The following is an 18,089-nucleotide window of genomic DNA, read 5'->3' as shown; positions in this document are numbered from 1 at the left end:
GCCGCGGCGGCGCCCCACCCCTCCCGCCGGCCGGGCCCGCCCCTCCGATGACGTCACAGAGGTGACGTCACGCGCCCAGAGCGAGGCTGGGGTAGAGAGGCCGACCGAGCTGGAGTCGTCCGCCTGTCGTGGAGGCTGCTAGGAGCCGGCGAGGGGTGAGCTGGCGGGCCGGCGAGCGCGCTGAGCAGGCGGCAGGGAGCGCCGCGCCGCGCCGTGGAGCGCAGGCCGGGCCGCGGCGGAGCCCAGCCGGGGCGGGCAGCCCGCTCGGGCGCCGGGGTCCCCACCCCCACTCGGCCGGACAGTGCCCGGTGTTTCCCGAGCGGGGGCGGCGGCGGCGACTGACGGGACCCGACGGGACCGCGGGTGTTGCCACCTCCGCCGAGGAGCCGGCGCGGCCGCGGGCTCCTCAGAGCCGGGGCCCGGGGCCCGTGACAGGCGGGCCGAGGAAGCGGAGAGGCGGCGGCGGCGCAGGCGACGGGGAGGCGGCGGCGGCGGCGACACCATGTCATCCCCCAGCCCGGGCAAGAGGCGGATGGACACGGACGTGGTCAAGCTGTATCCTTCGTGGAGGGGAATCCGGGCTGCGTGCTGGGGCGGGGTGGGTGCCCCCCGAAGCCCGACCGGGGTCCCGGGGCACTCCAGGCCACTGTCCGGGGCGCCCTCCCCCACCCAGAGCCTACGGCGGCTCCTTGGCACCTCCCCGGAGCCGAGGGCCTTCTGGCTCCCCTTTATCTGCAGCAGCCCCAAAGAATGCACTGCCCCCTTGCTCTTCCTGCGTCCCCAGAGCCCGTGACTTTGCCTCCACGGCATTTAGATCCCCAAGACGGTCTTTCCTTTCTTTCTTTTCTTCTTTTTTTTTTTGTTTTGGCAGAACTAGCCGCCTCGCGCTCTCCACCACCGAGCCCATTTTCGGGGTTTCTCTTTCCTGTTTGCTCGCTCTGGGTTTAGGGACTCGAGGTAGAAATTTCCGAGAGAGGGGAGGCTTTCTCCCTCTCTGGAGATGCCCCCATTCCTTCCACTCCAGTGCTTCTTGAACTGGGGTAACTCAAGCGACCTCCTTTATCCCTAATTCCTTTCTATATTAGGAAGAGAGTAGTCTTCCCAGGGTCCCTCTTCTAATAAAGAGCCCCGTGTGTTTTAAATCAGAGACTCCGGTTAGGCTTTCCGGTCCCCAGCAGAACCTTTCTGTTTTCCTTTCTTACTGACAAAGCCTATCCCAACCGTAGTTGTATGCGGTGAGGACCCCTAGGCCCTCCAGTAAGCCACCCTCCATATTGTCGATCTGACAGCTGGGATGAAGGAGGGAAAGAGGAGCTTTTGGGCAAATTAGCGCCTGTACTAGCCACTTGAGCAGAACTCCTGTGAGGGTCTGCTTCTCAGGGACTGCTTGCCTTCATCTTGCCAAGTGACACCCTGTATTTCCTGCCTCCTCCCCCCAACTTATACACGCTGGGTTTCAGTGGGAAAGCTGAAACTGATAAGAGTCCTTCAGGCAGTGGTTTTGGTTGGAGTCCAGACTGATTATTTATTTCATGACCAGCTAGAGAAATTCGCGAAGGTTTCTGAGACAGATCCAGGATTTTTTTTTTTTTTTTTTTGAGGCCTAAGTCAGAGGGTGGGGGGAACCCAGTGTTCTGAATAGCTAATCCCTGGGGAGAGGGGGAAAGGGTGGTAGTGTGTGAAAGGCAGTTAAAAAGTCCTGTCTCCTGTTTCTCTTTCTGCCTCACCCCCATCCCCCCACATTTCCCCCTGTTGCAAGGTTTTGTTTATATAACTCAAGTTGTTTGGCTAGATTCTTCAGGTGAATTCCTCCTTTTATTTGTTACTGATTTTGATTGACCGTTTAACCTCTTTGCAGAGATGAGTGGTGATGATCAAATACTCAGTAATAGAATTTGCTAAAGTTTTTAAAAAGTAGTTTTTGCATATGGGTTGAAAGTGGGGGATGGGAAGGAAGTTGTCTGGGCAAGTTTTTTTTTTTTAATTTCCATAATCTTTTCAGGAATAAGATGTTTTTCTTCTTTGGGGAACTTAGCTAGAAATCAGAAATAGTAAATAAACTTAAGTTTAGGGTTTTAAGTGTAGAATTTGAAGGGCGGTTAGCAGCTAGGATTAGGGAAGAGCAAGTAATAAAGTACAATTAATCAAAAATGTATCTAGGTACAAGTGAAATCAACTCTTTATGAGCTGTTTGTAGCTGTGATTGTTTGGTAAATGTATGAATGATACCAGTAATGTTGGCTTTTCATAAGGTTGCAAGAAAACTCGTAACTATGACTGTGTGTGCATTTTACACAAAGCAGTTTCGGGTTATATTTTTGTTTAGAAACTAGGAAATGACATGGTGGCAGACTGAGTTATTTTTATCTTGAATTGAGAGTTACTGTCACACCTAATGCAAATTTCTACTTAATGTGTAATTGGGGTGGAGTGGGGGAGAGAATTCCAGCTGTTTTTGATCAATGTCAGAGCCTCAGATTATGTACCTACAGAGATTTCTAAAAGGTCGAGGATAATGAGTGAGGCCCGACTTGACCTGATGCCTTCTCCTTACTGTGTCTTTTGTTCATTTAGTAGTTGTGGCATCTAGAATGATTACTGCATTTAGGAGCCGGGGTGCGGGTGGGGGAGGGAGAGGAAAACAGACAAAGAACAGCAGGGTGTCTTTTTTTCCCTCCCCCTAAGTGGCTTATTTCATAGCTTATTTTTAGTAGAAGATGAAGAAAGGCAAAGACGCCTTGGCCTTCCGTTCTTTCCCCACCTTCCTTCTTGCTGACAAAAGAAAGCAGAGGCGCTTTAAGATTGTAGGCATCTGAGATAGGGTAACAGTCTTGAGATTTAAAAGCCAGAGGTTATCGTTGTTCAGTGTTTACTATTTTCTGGTGTAATATAGTTTGGAAGTTAAAATTTGGCTGATTTCCTTTTGTGTGTGTGTATGTTGTGGGGATGAGAGATTTTGTGGCCTCCTTTTTCTGTTGAATGCATAACAGTAGGCCCATATGGGGCCTACAGTTTTTGAGTAACGTATATTTAGTAAAGAAAAAAATTAAGAGAAAATTTCCCAATCCACTTCTAAAATGAGTACAATTGTGTGAAAGGGCTGAGGGTTGAAAATAAAAGATGGTGGAGAGGAAGTAGAAAAGGTCTGAAGGAATGTACAATACTTCTGTCCCTCATTGCCCCTCGTTCATTTCCGTGGTGTGGAGGCTGATAGCTGGTTTCATTGCAATCTCCTGTTTCAGCCCATTTTTGGCTGTCTCCTGAGCATAATTATACCACCACGATGTACAGCTAGGTAGGGAACCTGATAGTGGGACCGTAGCGGGTTGGGGATGTGTAACTAATTGGCCACTGCCCTCCACCACCTTGCTAGGTTCTTTCCAGACGCCGTCTCTGGTTTTTCTTTGGAGTCAGTGATATTTCTTTTGTGACGGGTTGGTAGGAGGAGAGCTGACTCCCAAGTTATGCAGGGAGTGAGTGTTTTGCACCGATGCACTTAATAATCTGCTGGGCGATTATGTTCTGAAACTCTGACTCATTCATTGTTTCCCTTCTGATCCTCTGCTAAGGGTTGTGCAAACCTCCCCAGGAGCCTAGAAACTGATTTATATGACTTTTGGGTGCTGTAGGAATGCATCCCAGTTAAAGAACTGCAGTTGGTCCAAATCCTGTGGAGTGGTGTGCAGCCATTCTGTTCGTTTGCTAATTCAGGTAGTTTGGTGACCGAGGCTGCTTCGAGACTGGCAACCTCTGAGGTTTTCCATCTCCAACTTGCTGATTATTTAGATTGCCTGAGAACTGGGACTCTGGTGACCTTAAAGCGTGATTTGCCCTAAAGGAATATCGGTTTAAGTTCTCCCTAGTGGAGGAACAAACAGCTCAGATTACATGGGTTTCCTTGTTGGTGGGGGCCACTCGTCTTACCCTGTTGCACAGCCCTGGCGATCCTTTTATCTGTGAACCAGTGGCCCCTGCTGTAGGCTAGAGCTGCTTGTTTTGGAAAAGCGTATGCAGGCAAAAGGCCGCAGGCACCGCTCCTCGAAGCTCATTGGTTGCTCTGTTACTACCCGGAAAAGGAGGAGGGGTGGAGCTACCAAACAGCTGATGGAGTGTGTGACAAGAGTGTGTTTACATACAAAAGAGGTGGGGGCTGGGGAGGCCTTGTGAGCGGCTTTCTGGTCCCAGTGTATTTTCAAGAGGTAAAAAGAGGAAAACCTGGCCTGTTAGAGTATAAGAAATACTCAGAGAAAATAAGTAAAAGATAACAGTGGATCTGATAGTGGACTTGGCATACGCCACATTTGTTATGGGTGTAAGATTTAGAAATTTACAATACCAAGAGTTTTTTGAGGTACTGAGGTTTGAATTTAGAGGTCTGAGCCCTACCCCCGGCCCTCTTTTTTATTCTTTATTTTTTAAAAAAGGGTCTCTAAGTTTTGGAGGGTCTTTTATTTGTGTGTGTGGTGCTGGGGATGGAACCCAGGGGCATTCTACTATGAGCTACACCCCCAGCCCTATTTTTTTTTTCTTCTGGTACTGGGGATGGAACCTAGGGGCATTCTACCTTCCAGCTACACCTCTAACCCTATTTTTTATTCTTTATTTTGAAACAGGGTCTCACTAAGTTGCGGAGGGCCTCACTAAGTAGGTGAGGCTGGCTGTGAACCCAGATCCTCCTAAACACAGGGATTACAAGTGTGAGCCACTACGTCCATCTTTTCCTATTTTTTATTCTTTATTTTGAAACAGGGTATCATTGAGTTGCAAAGGGCCTTACTAAGTAGCCTAGGCCATCCAAGAACTGTGATCCTCCTGTCTCAGCCTGAAATTACAAGCGTGCACCACCGTGCCTGGCTCTTGGAGGGTCTTACTGAGTCTGGCCTTGAACTTGTGATCCTCCTGTCTCAGTCAAGTACAGGGATTTACAAGTGTGCTTCACTGTACCTGGCTAGTAAGAGTTTTCAAAGTCTTTTTTTTTTTTTTCTTTCAGATGGATCACAGCAATAAAATAGGACACGCTACTTTATTTTTTTATTTTTTATTTTTTTGGTGGTACTGGGGTTCCTGGAAGCCCTTCTACCTTTGGGCTACACTCCCAGACCTATTTTACACTTTTTTATTTTTGGAAACAGGGTCTCTTAAGCCAGCGTGGTTGGCTTCGAACCTGCCCTATCCTCCTGTCTCCGCCTCCCGAGCGTGGGGATTACAAGCGTGCGCCACCCCGCCGTCGACACGCTACTCTAAATGTACTTAACTGATTCAGAGGCACAAGCAGAAATGGCGGCTTCCCTCTCAAAAGTTCTGCAGTGGTAGAAAGAGGCATGTCTTATACTGTACTTAGTAACAGCATGAGTGAGTTTTAGCAGAATTGCTGGTGGCTGCTTAGGGTTTCTATAACAAGTTCAAAGCCTCAAGTGTTTGAGCCCCCTTTGTGCCAGCCCAAGCATGGTGCTTGGGGGATTCAGCAGTGAAAAATGTATCATCGTGGGTGGTTATGCTGCTTGTGAACTTAGTTAAAACATTTTTTTTTTAAATCAGGAAAAACAGTCTGTGTCAGTTCATCACTGCAGGCATCACCTTGCTTTTTGAGTAACTTGTATTTACTTTCATAACTGATATTTCAAGAAATAGAAAGGTTAGGGGTTTGGGATGTAGTTCAGTGGTAGAGCACTTGCTGGGAAGTAAGCAGGCCCTGGGGCTGATTCCCAGCATTGTGGGATCTATGTATGGGTGAAGGCTAAAAAGTGAATTTTAACCTATGTGATGGGTTATAGATGGGAGTCTACTCCCATTAGTTATTTAGAGATTTTTTGTTGTTGTTGTTTTTGTTTTTTGGTACTGGGGATGGAACCCAGGGGCATTCTACCTCTGTGCTACACCCCTAGCCCTATTTTTTAATCTTTTTTTTTTGTGTGTGTGTGGGTCTGGGGATGGAACCCAGGGGCATTCAACCTCCAAGCTACACCCCCTGACCTATTTTTTATTCTTTATTTTGAAACCGAGTCTCACTGAGTTGCAGAGGGCCTCACTAGGTAGCTGAGGCTGTCCTCCGGTCTCAGCCTCCTGAATGCTGGGATTACAAGCGTGCGCCACCACGCCCGGCTTTATTTTTTAATCTTTATTTTGAAACCGGTTTCACTGAGTTGCAGAGGGCCTTACTAAGTAGCTGAGGCTGTCCGTGAACCACGATCCTTCTGTCTCAGCCTGCCTCCCAAATCCTGGGATTACAAGTGTGCACCACCATGCCCGGCTTAGAAGATTGTTTTTAAACAAACTTTATCCTTTTTTTTGTGTGTGTGTGTGTGTGTGTGTGTGTGAGATATATATATATATATATATATATATATATATATATATATATATATATATATATACTGGGGATTGGACCCAGGGACATTCTACTTCTGAGCTATACTCCCAGCCCTATTTTAATTTTGAAACAGGATCTCACTAGGTTGATGGGAGCCTCACTATTTGCTGAGGCTATCCTCAGACCTGCAATCTTTCTGTCTCAGCCTCCTAAGTACTAGGATTACAGGTATGTGCCACCATACTCTGGTAAAAATAAACTTTAAAATGTGTGAGCCTAGCCAGGAGTGGTGGCGCACACTTGTAATCCCAGCATTCGGGAGGCTGAGACCTGGGGATCACAGTTCATGGACAGCTTCAGCTACTTAGTGAGGCCCTCTGCAACTCAGACCCGGTTTCAAAATAAAGAATAAAAAATAGGGAAGGGGGTAAAGTTCGGAGGTCGAATGCCCCTGGGTTCCATCCCCAGACCAACAAAAATAAAAATAAAAATAAAAAATAAATAAAATGTGTGAGCCAGGCATGGTGGCACAGGCTTCTAATCCTAGCATTTGGGAAGTTGAGACTGGAGGATCTCGGTTTGTGACCAATTTCAGCTATCGTGAGGCCCTCTGCAACTCAGTGAGACCCTGTTTCAAAATAAAGAGTAAAAAATAGGGCTAGGGGTGTAGCTCAGAGGTAGAATGCCCCTGGGTTCCACCCCCAGCACTGCAAAAACAAAAACACAAAACAAACAAAAAAACACACAAAAATAGTGGCTACAGTGTAGGATGGTGGTATATGCCTCTAATCCCAGTGTTTGTGAGGCTGGGATAGGGGGATTGCTGGTTCAAAGCCAACCTTAGCAATTGAGACCCTATTTCAAAAAGATCCTGGAAGCTTGGAAGTGGAGCACCCTGGGCTCAATCCCCAGTACCAGTAAATAAGTAAATAAATATAAAAAGGGCTGGGTGTGGTGGCACATGCCTTTAATCCCAGTACTTGGGATGCTGAAACAGGAGGATTGCAGGATCAAGACCAGCCTCAGCAAGTTAGGAAAACTCTCTGAAATTTAGCAAGACCCTGATCTAAAAGAAAAAATAAGCCGGGCATGGTGGCACATACTTTTAATTATAGCATTTGGGAGGCTGAGATAGGAGGATTGGAGGTTCGTGGCCAGTCTGAGGCTTTCTGCAACTTAGACCCTTTTTCAAAATAAAGAATAAAATAGAGCTGAGGGTTTAGCTTGGAGGTAGAATGCCCCAGGTTCAATCCCCAGTACAGAAAAAAAAAGAAAATAAAAAAGAAAAATAAGGCCAGGGGTGGTGGTGCACACTTGTAATCCTAGTACTTGGGAGGCTGAGACCTGAGAATCATGGGTTTGCATCTAGTCCTCTGCAACTTAGTGAACCCTGTACAAAATAAAGAATAAGAAATAGGGCTGGGGTGTAGCTTAGAGGTGGAATGCCCCTGGATTCAACCAGTACCAAAAGACAAAAGCATACAAACAAAAATAAAAAAGAATGGGGTGGGATGGTAGCTCAGAGGTAGAATGCCCCCTGTACCCTGTGCCCTCTGTTCCCACCCCCCCAAAAAAAGCCATGTAGCCACTTTGACTTCAACTTTGGCATTTTGCTGTTAATCAGTAGTTATTCCTTCCCTAAGTTAGTAGCCTTTGTTACTCTTTAATGTGTGCTCCAAGTATAGACAGTTGTATAATCTTTTAACTAGCTCCAGTGTCAATTAGGAACCTGTGGTTTGCCTTTTATTTCCTGTGGCCTCTCTTAGTGAGATGGTGAGATGAAAGTTGGAACAGTTTATGGTTTTTAAGCTAAAAGTTAAGGATCTGGCAACTCCCAGTGTTCTGAATTTGTCTTCTCTGCCTAGATTTTGGTGACAAATATAACATACTGGTACTTATTTTGGTTAAGCAGGAACCTACATGAGTAAGCATTCACAGCTTCAGAACATCTGATTCCTGCAGCGCAGTTCTAGTAAATTACACACAAGCTTAAAAATTCAGCTTTTAGGGGGAAAAAAGTATTTTGCAAATGCGACCCATAAAAATCTCTTTATCTGTGGTTTGCGTGCATTAAAACAATCCATATTTGTTGATTTTTCTAGTATTGTCGTTTTCCCAGCACCTTAAACTGTGGAGGTTTAGTGTGTGTGTGTGTATGTGTTTGTATATATGTATATGTATATTTAAATATGGTATCTTAGTGTTAACAAATTTAATGGTTCCAGGAACCATTGGATGTTTTAGGCTTGCAATTCAGACCATATCTCAGTCAATTCAGACCATATATCTCAGTGTTTATAATGTAATAGCCTTTTACTTGTGGACTCAGTATATATTTTAATAAAATAATGGAAAGATTTACTTGGAGTGTAAAAGTGATAAGATAATGAAGGAAAATAGAGGTTACAAAAAGAAAAATAGTAAGCTATAATCCTTTCCTTTTTTTTTTTTTTTTTTTTTTGGGTCTGGGGATGGAACCCAGGGGCATTTGACCTCCCAGCTACACCTCTGCCCTATTTTTTTATTCTTTATTTTGAAACAAGGTCTCACTACGTTGCGGAGGGTCTCACTAAGTAGCTGACGCTGTCTGTGAACTGCGATTCTCCCATCTCGGCCTCCCAAATGCTGGGATTACAAGCATGCGCCACCACGCCTGGCTTAATCCTTTTCTTTAAACAATAACTGAAACTTTAGTATAATCTTAATCACTGGGAGGATTTGTTAAAACAGGTTATTGGGTTCTTCCAATGGAGTTTTCTGATTCAGTGGATCAGTTCAGTGATGTCCTTAAATGGTAACATTCTCGTTTCTTTTTCCTATTAGTCTTTTATTCTCCCTAGTATATATTGTGAAACTCTGTTTCCAGAATAATAGATAAAATCAGGCTGGAGTGTAATTTGAAGGTAGAATTTCTCTGGGTTCAATCCCTAGTACAAAAAAACCCTCAAAAAACCAAAAAACAAAACTAAAGTAAGTAGCTTATTTAATATGCCATCCCATTGCTGTGCCATTGATTTCTCTGCTATTTTTCTCTTTGAGAAGATAGAAATGAACATCTCTGGCCTGGGGACGTAGCTGAGTGGTCATGCATGCTGTCCTGAGTCCAGTCCCCAGCATTGGGTGGGGTGGGTGATTGAAATTAACATTTTTGTGCATAAAGCTTTTTCTTCAGGTTATTTGTATTTTCCAGGAAAGAAATTAGATGAAAAGGTAAACATTTGAATTAATATACTGGCTGGTGGTGGTGCCCGTTTGTAATCCCAGTACTTAAAGGCTGAGACAGGAGGATCATGCAGGTTTGAGGCCAGCCTCAGCTACTTAGTGAGGCTCTCAACAGTTTAGTGAGACCCTGTTTCCAAATAAAATGTAAAATAGGTCTGAGAGTGTAGCCCAGGTATAGAAAGCCCTTGGGTTACATCCCCAGTACCATACACACACACACAATTAAAAATATGGGTCCCAAGTCAGGTTTGGTGGTACACACCTGTAACCCCATTCACTATTAGGAGGCTGAGACAGCCGATCAAAAGTTTGAAGACAGCCTCAGCTCATTTAGCAAGACCCTCAGCAGCTTCGCAAGATCCTGTTGCAAAATTAAAAAGCACTGAGAGTGTAGCTTGGAGGTAGAATGCCCCTGGGTTCAATCCCCAGACACCCCTACCCCAGTGTGTCTCGTTCAGGGGTTCTTAATTTGTTTTGTTGCATTTAGTGTTTTTTTTTGGGGGGGGGTGTGGCACTGGGGATTGAACCCAGGGGCATTCTACCTCTGAGCCACTCCCTTATTCCTATTTTGTTATTGTGTATTTGGAAAAGGGGCCTTAATAAATTGCTGAGGCTGTCCTTGAACCTGTGATCCTTCTGTCTCAGCCTTCCAAAAGCTGAGATTATAAGCGTGCATCATCACGCCTGGTTTTTAGTTTGTTTTAATACAGAAACAGCCTGGCATAGTGGTTAAAGATGAGTTCTGATTTCTTGTCTTTTGTAATAATGGTTACCTTCAAATTAGGCAGTTCTCAAAGTTCCTGCTCTGAGTTGGTAGGTAAAATGTTACATTCATGAGGACATAGATCTGACTGACAAGAACTATAGAATTAGTTTTGGGAATATTTTTTTTCTCTTTTGAAATTTAATTGACAAACTGTACATATTTAAAGTGATAGATTTGAGGCAGGCGTGGCGGCGCACGCTTGTCATCCCAGCTTTTGAGAGACTGAGACAGGAGGATCGTGGTTCATGGCCAGCCTCAGCTACTTAGTGAGGCTTCTGCAACTCAGTTGAGACCCTCTTTCAAAATAAAGAATAAAAAATAGGGTTGGGGGTGTAGCTCTGAGATAGAATGCCCCTGGGTTCCATCCCCAGTACCGCAAATAAAAAAAAAAAAAGATTTGATTTTAAAGATTTGATTTACCTAGTCAAGATATATAATTCATTTTCCTCAAAAGTTTCCAGTGTCCTTTTGTGATCTGCCCTTCTAACCACTGATTTAATTTGTCACTATAGACTTATTTTGCATCTTATAGAACTACATATAAATGGATTTATTGGTTTCTTTTTTTTGTACTGAGATAGTATATCAGAAGCATTCCACCTCCAAGCCACACCCCTAGCCCAACTTTATTTTTTTGTTGTCACTGAGTTGCTGAGACTGGTCTTCAACCTGTGGTCCTCCTGTCTCTTCTGACCAAGTACTAAGATTACAGGTATGTGCCACCATGTCTGGCTTTTTTTATAAATGAATTTATATAATGTATACTTTTTTTTTTTTTTTTTTTTGTACAGGGAATTGAACCCAAAGGCATTCTACCTCTAAGCTGTAACCCAGGCTTCCACCCTCTTTTGAGTTTTGAAACAAGGTTAAGAGCTGGGCCCCCCCCACCCTTTTTTCTTTTTCCCTAAATTTTGAAACAGGGTCAACCTGAACATAGTGGTGCAGGCTTTTAATTCTAATACTTGGGAGGCTGAAACAAGATTGCAGGTTCTCAGCCAGCCTCAGCAACTTAGTGAGGCCTTCCACAACTTTGTTGAGACCCTGTTTCAAAAATAAAAGAATAAAAAAGGCCTGAGGCTGTAGTTTGGAGGTAGAATGCTCCTGGGTTCCATCTTCAGGACCACAAATAAAAAAAAAAAAAAAAGAAACAGGATCTCAAACCTGAGATCCTCCTGTCTCAGCCTCACAAGTATTGAGATTATAGGTGTGCCACTACCATGCCAAGCTAACCTCAACCTTTTTTTCTTCCTACATTGGGAGTGAATCCAGGGCCATTCTAACTCTTGAGCTACATCCTCTTCCCTGTTTTTTTATTCTTTTATTTGTGTGTGTGGTACTGGGGGTGGAACCCAGGGGCTTTTCTACCTCTGGGCTATACTCCCAGACCTATTTTCTACTTTATTTGGAAACAGGGTCTCACTCAGTTGCTGAGAGCCTCACTAAGTAGCTGAGGCTGGCTTTGAACCTGTGTGACCCTCCTGTCTCAGCCTCCCAAGTGCTGGGATTACAAGTGTGTGGCACCATGCCAGGCTCTTTATTTTTTATTTTGAAAAAGAGTCTCACTAACTTATAGAGAGCCTCACTAAATTGCTGAGGCTGGCTGTGAACCTCCGATCTTCCTGTCTCAGCCTCTCAATTACTGGGAATATAAGTGTATGCCACCACACCTGGCCTTATTTTTAATTTTAAAACAGGGTCTTGCTAGGTTGTAGTCTTTCTAAATTGCTGAGGCTGGTCTTGAACCTGTCATTCTCAGGAAAAGCATGGCTGATGGGTCTGTCCCTGGCCTCACAGTAGAGACTGGGGCCATAGCACTTGGAATCAGAGTTAGGGTTATAGATTTAGAAAAAATTAATTTGGAATAGCATTACTGTCTTTTGTTCAACCTCTTGGTTTCTAACTTTTAAACCTTTTTTTTTTTTCATATTGGGGCTTGAACCCAGAGGTGTTCTACCTACCTCCAAACAGCATCCCTAGTACCATTTTATTTAATTTTAATTTAATTTAATTTATTTATTTTGCGGGTCTGGGGATGGAACCCAGGGGCATTCGACCTCCAAGATACACCCCCTGCCCTATTATTTATTTATTTGTTTGTTTATGGTGGTACTGGAGATGGAACCCAGGGGCCTTCTACCTCTGGCCTACACTCCCAGACCTATTTTATATTTTATTTGGAAACAGTGTCTCTTAAACCAGTGGAGGTTGGCTTCGAACCTGGCGATCCTCCTGTCTCAGCCTCCCAAGCGTGGGGATTACAAGTGTGCACCACCACGCCCAGCATTTATTATTTATTTATTTATTTATTTATTTATTTGGTGGTACTGGGGTTCCTGGAAGCCCTTCTACCTCCAGGCTACACTCCCAGACCTATTTTTACATTTTTACTTGGAAACAGGGTCTCCTAAGCCAGCGCACACGGCTGGCTTCGAACCTGCACAATCCTCCTGTCTCTGTCTCCCAAGCGCGTGGATTACAAGCGTGCGCCACCACACCTGGCTATTCTTTATTTTGAAACAGGGTCTCACTTAAATTGCAGGCTGTCCCTGAACCGCGATTCTCCGATCTTAGCCTCCCGAATGCTGGAATTACGAGCGTTCGCCACCATGGCCGGCTTATTTTTTTATTTTGAAAGAGAGTCTCACTAAGTTGCAAAGGCTGGCCTCAAACCTCTGGTATGTCCTCTTTTTCCATCCTCTTAAGTGCTGGGATGACATGTGTGCACCACCATGCCTGGCTACTTACGTGTGTAGGTAGCACTGGGGAGTGAACCCAGGGGCATTCTACCTCTGAGCTACACCCACAGACCAACATTAGTTCTTTTTGGAAACAGGGTCTCATTAGGTTGATGAGAGCCTCAAACTTGCTGAGACTGTCCTCAGACCTGGGATCCTCCTGCCTCAGCCTTTCAAGTACTGGTATTGTAGGCATGTACCAGCACACCTGTCTTATTTTTCATTTTGAAACGGTTTCACTAGGTTGCTCAGAGTCCCACTACATTTCAGAGGCTGACTTTGAACCTGCAATCTTTTTGTTTCTCTGAGGTAGAATGCCCCTGGGTTTAATCCCAGACAGACAGACACACACACACACACACACACACACACACACACACACACACGACGGCTGGAGTATAGTTCTGTCAAGGAAAAAAGAATGCCCTTAAATGAGCAACAAATGTAGATATTGTATAATATAGTATATTGTTTAGTGCTCTTTTTATAGACTTGTGCGTGTTTACTCTACTTTTATTAATAAATGAGCAACAAATGTAGATATTGTATAATATAGTATATTGTTTAGTGCTCTTTTTATAGACTTGTGCGTGTTTACTCTACTTTTATTAATATTTGAATTTAAATAGGCAGATTACGCCGGGCGTGGTGGCGCATGCTTGTAATCCCCGCGCTTGGGAGGCAGAGACAGGAGGATGGCGCAGGTTCGAAGCCAGCCATGCGCGCTGGCTTAGGAGACCCTGTTTCCAAATAAAAATGTAAAAATAGGTCTGGGAGTGTAGCCCGGAGGTAGAAGGGCTTCCAGGAACCCCAGTACCACACACACAAAAAAAAATATGCAGATTACTTGTTTTGCAGTACTGGGGATGGACCCAGGGACATTCTACCTTCAAGCTGCACCCCCAGCCCTATTTTTTTATTCTTTATTTTGAAACAGGGTCTCACTGAGTTGTAAAGGGCCTAAGTAGCTGCGGCTGTCCGTGAATTGCGATCCTCCTGTCTCAGCCTTCACATGCTGGGATTACGAGCGTGCCCACCACGCCACGTTTGCAGATTGCTTTTAATCTCTCTCTCTCCTTTTGGTACTGGGGATTGAATCCAAGGGCATTGTATCTCTGTGCTACACCCCCAGCCCTATTTTTTTTTTTTTTTAATTTTGAAACAGGGTCTCACCAAATTGCTAGGGCCTCACTAAGTAGCTGAAGCTGGCTGCAAACCTGTGATCCTCCTGTCTCAGCCTCCCAAGTACTGGGATTACAAACCTGCGCCATCACACTCAGCTAATTTTAGCTCGCTCGCCCTTCCCACCCACCCACCCACCCACCCACCCACCCACCCTTCCTTCCTTCCTTCCTTCCTTCCTTCCTTCCTTCCTTCCTTCCTTCCTTCCTGGGGTACTGGGGATGGAACCTAGGGGCATTCTACCTCCAAGCTACACTTCCAGGCCAATTTTTTTTTTTTTTTTTTGAGGGCCTGGGGATGGAACACAGGGGCATTTGAACTCTGAGCTACACCCCTAGCCCTACTTTTTATTCTTTATTTTGAAACGAGGTCTTTATTAAGTTTCGGAGGGCCTCACTAAGTAGCTGAGGCTGTCCATGAACCGAAATCCTCCGGTCTCAGCCTCCCAAATGCTGGGGTTATAAGCGTGCGCCACCATACCTAATTTTTTATTTCTTCTTCTTTTTTTTTTTTTTGGTGGTACTGGGGATGGAACCCAGGGGCATTCTATCTGCGGGCTATACTCCCAGACCTATTTTATATTTTATTTGGAAATAGGGTCTCTTAAGCCAGCAAGGCTGGCTTCAAACCTGTGTGATCCTCCTATCTCTGCCTCCCAAGTGCGGGGATTACAAGCATGCGCCACCATGCCCGGCCCTATTGTATATTTTATTTGGAAACAGAGTCTCTTAAGCCAGCTGAAGATGGCTTTGAACCTGCACGATCCTCTAGTCTCAGCCTCCCAAGTGCGGGGATTACAAGCATGCGCCACCATGCTCGGCCTTATTTTTTGTTCCTTATTTTGAAACAGAATCTCACTGAGTTGCAAAGGGCCACACTAAGTAGTAGTTTAGGCTGTCCTCAAACCACGATCTTCCAGTCTCAGCATCCCAAGTGCTGGGATTACAAGTGTGGGCCACCACACCCAGCTAATTTCAATTTCTTATGGCATTAGGTTCTCAGAACTGTTAATTGGTAATTGGTCAGGTCACTAGTCCAAGCGAAGAGAGTCTGTCATGATGTAGATTTTGGATCTTTGGATTTATATTCCAAATTACATTCCAAATATGAATTTAGGAAAATATATTGTGCTTGTATTTCTTTTTTTTTTTGGCATTAGGGATGGAATCCAGGGGCATTCTACCTTTGAGCTACATTCCCAACCCTATATTTTTATTATTTTGAAACAGAGTCTCACTGAGTTGCAAAGGGCCTAAGTAGCTGAGGCTGTCCTTGAACTGCGATCCTCCTGTTTCAGCCTCCCAAATGCTGGGATTACAAGCGTGCGCCACTACCTGCAGTTTAAGTGCTTGCATTTTTTATAAGAGTTTTAGCTCTTTTTTGTAATTTGGTGACAGTATTGCTTACTAGTATACTCATAACAAGATGCAGAACCCAATACATGTTTGATACTAGAATCATCAGCTGAATTGAGAAAACAAGCATTTATTTGACAACACTGACATTTTTAACATCTGCATACTCTACAAACCAGAGTGATTTCATTCTCTATAGCTACCATTTTAATAATGAATAAAAGAAGAATATCTTGCTTTTGTGTATGTGTATTTATTTATTTTGGTATTAGGGATTGAATGTAAGGGTGTTCTACCCCCGAGCTATACCACCAGCTCTTATTATATTTTATTCTGAAACAGGGTTTCAGAATAAAACTGAAATGGCGCAGGTTTACTGAGTTGCTGAGGCTGGACTTTAATCTGTGATCCTCCCGTCTTAGTCTCCCAAGTATTAGGATTAGAGGCATGGGCCGCCACAATGCCCAGCTCCTATTTTCTTTTTAATTTTGAAATAGGGTCCTGGTAAATTGCTAAAGATTTTTCCAAGTAGCTAAGGCTGTCCTTGAACTTGTGCTTCTCCTGTCTCTGCCTTCTATGTGGTAAGATTAAAGATTTGTACCATTGTGCCCAATACTGTGTGTGTGTGTGTGTGTGTGTGTGTGTGTGTGTGTGTGTGTGTGTGTAAGTCGTTATGCAGAGAATGATGGAACCTAGGGCTTAGGATGTGCTAGGCAAGAACCTAGTACCTGCTAGTGCTTAGCACTGAGCTATACTTAGATTTTTTGTGTGTCTGTATGTGGTTCTGGGAATGGAATCTGGGGCCTTCTACCTCTGGAGTATACTCTGAGACCTATTATATTTTTTAAACAGGATCTCATTAAGTTGTTGAGGTGGTCTTTGAACCTGTGATCCTCCTGTCTTAGTCTTCCAAATCATGGAATTACATGCATGCGCCACCATGCCAGGCTGAATTTGTGTTCTTTAGAGGTTCTTGTCTCTCCTTGCCATTGATGAGGTCCTTCCACCCCCTGTGGTACTAGGGATTGAACCAAGGGGCATTTTACCTCTGAGCTGCATCCCTAGCCGTATTTTAATTAATTAATTTTGTAGTACTGGGGATGGAACCCAGGGGCATTCTACCTCCGAGCTATACTCCAGCCCTATTTTTCATTCTTTATTTTGAAACAGGGTCTCACTGAGTTGCAAAGGGCCTCACTAAGTAGCTGAGGCTGTCTGCAAACCACAATCCTCTTGTCTCAGCCTCTCAAGTACTGGGATTACAAGCATGTGCCACCATGCCAGCTTTATTTTTATTTTTTATTTTTATTTATTTATTTTTTTTGCGGGTCGGGGGTGGAACCCAGAGGCATTTGACCTCCGAGCTACACCCCCTGCCCTATTTTTTATTCTTTATTTTGAAACCGGGTCTCACTGAGTTGCAGAGGGCCTCACTAAGTAGCTGAGGCTGTCCGTGAACCGCGATCCTCCAAGTCTCAGCCTCCCGAATGCTGGGATTACAAGCATGTGCCACCACGCCCGGCTAGCTTTATTTTTATTTTTTATTTTATTTATTTAATTTTTTGCAGGTCTGGGGATGGATCTCAGGAGCATTCGACCTCTGAGCTACTCCCCCTGCCCTGTTTTTTCTTTATTTTGAAATGGGTCTCACTAAGTTGTGGAGGGCTTCACTAAGTAACTGAGACTGTCCATGAACTGCAATCCTCCAATCTCAGCCTCCCAAATGCTGGGATTACAAACGTGCGCCACCACACCCGGCTTAGAATATAGGATTTTAAAATAAAACAAAAACTTATTTAAATCTTGCTTTTTATATGCAAAATCATTTGCTATTCTACTTAAACATGTTGATGTTTATTTTTCCTCTCTCCAATAGATTTATTTTAAAATGTTACCGAATTCTGTATTAACATTGTGTCTCTGTTTTATTCTGTATAAAAAAGAATAGGGAGACAGGAAGATTGAAGGTTCGGAACCAGCCTGGGCAATTTAGTAAGCAAACTTAGTAGTAAGACCCTGTTTCCAAATAATGTCCGGCTTAGGGTGTAGCTTGGAGGTAGAATGTCTCCGAGTTCAATTCTCAGTTTCCCCTCCCCCCAGGATAGAACTATAGAACTATAAGATGGAGATAAAGATACTGTATGAATATATAGTGTAGGCACTCTTAGAAATAGGTTTAAAACAGGGTTTTGGAAAAAAATAGTTGATTGTATCAGAGAAGGCTTCCTGGAGGAAACAATGTTATGGAGACAGAAGGGTATTCTGGAATTGGAGGAGGTCAGTGTCTCCGCTTGATTAAAGGATCTGAAGATGTAAATCAGTCACTGTAAGAATGTACTTGTTCCCAGCATTTGGGAGGCTGAGACAGGAGAATTGCATTTCTCAGACAGCCTCAGCTACTTAGTGAGGCCCTTTGCAACTTGGTGAGACCCTGTTTCAAAATAAAGAATAAAAAAGGGCCGGAGAGAGGTACCTTGAAGGTAGAATGCCTCTGGGTTCCATCCCCAGCTGCAAAAAAA

General features: G+C 44.2%; 1 protein-coding gene across 2 annotated transcripts in view; it reads left to right on the top strand.

The window, feature by feature from the left end:
• Positions 1–502: 502 nt before the first annotated feature.
• The window catches only part of UBE2H (ubiquitin conjugating enzyme E2 H), a gene marked incomplete at both ends in the record, with an annotated part of 115,920 nt that continues 98,333 nt past the window's right edge, over positions 503–18,089 (top strand). For both annotated transcript variants that reach the window (XM_080701450.1, XM_080701449.1), the window contains one exon: positions 503–555. In XM_080701450.1, the coding sequence (XP_080557576.1) occupies positions 503–555 (53 nt within the window). The remainder of the gene's footprint in view (positions 556–18,089) is intronic.

Source organism: Muscardinus avellanarius, assembly GCF_963383645.1.
Source record: "Muscardinus avellanarius genome assembly, chromosome: 9".
NCBI lineage: Eukaryota > Metazoa > Chordata > Mammalia > Rodentia > Gliridae > Muscardinus > Muscardinus avellanarius.
This window is presented reverse-complemented; position numbering and strand designations above follow the sequence as displayed.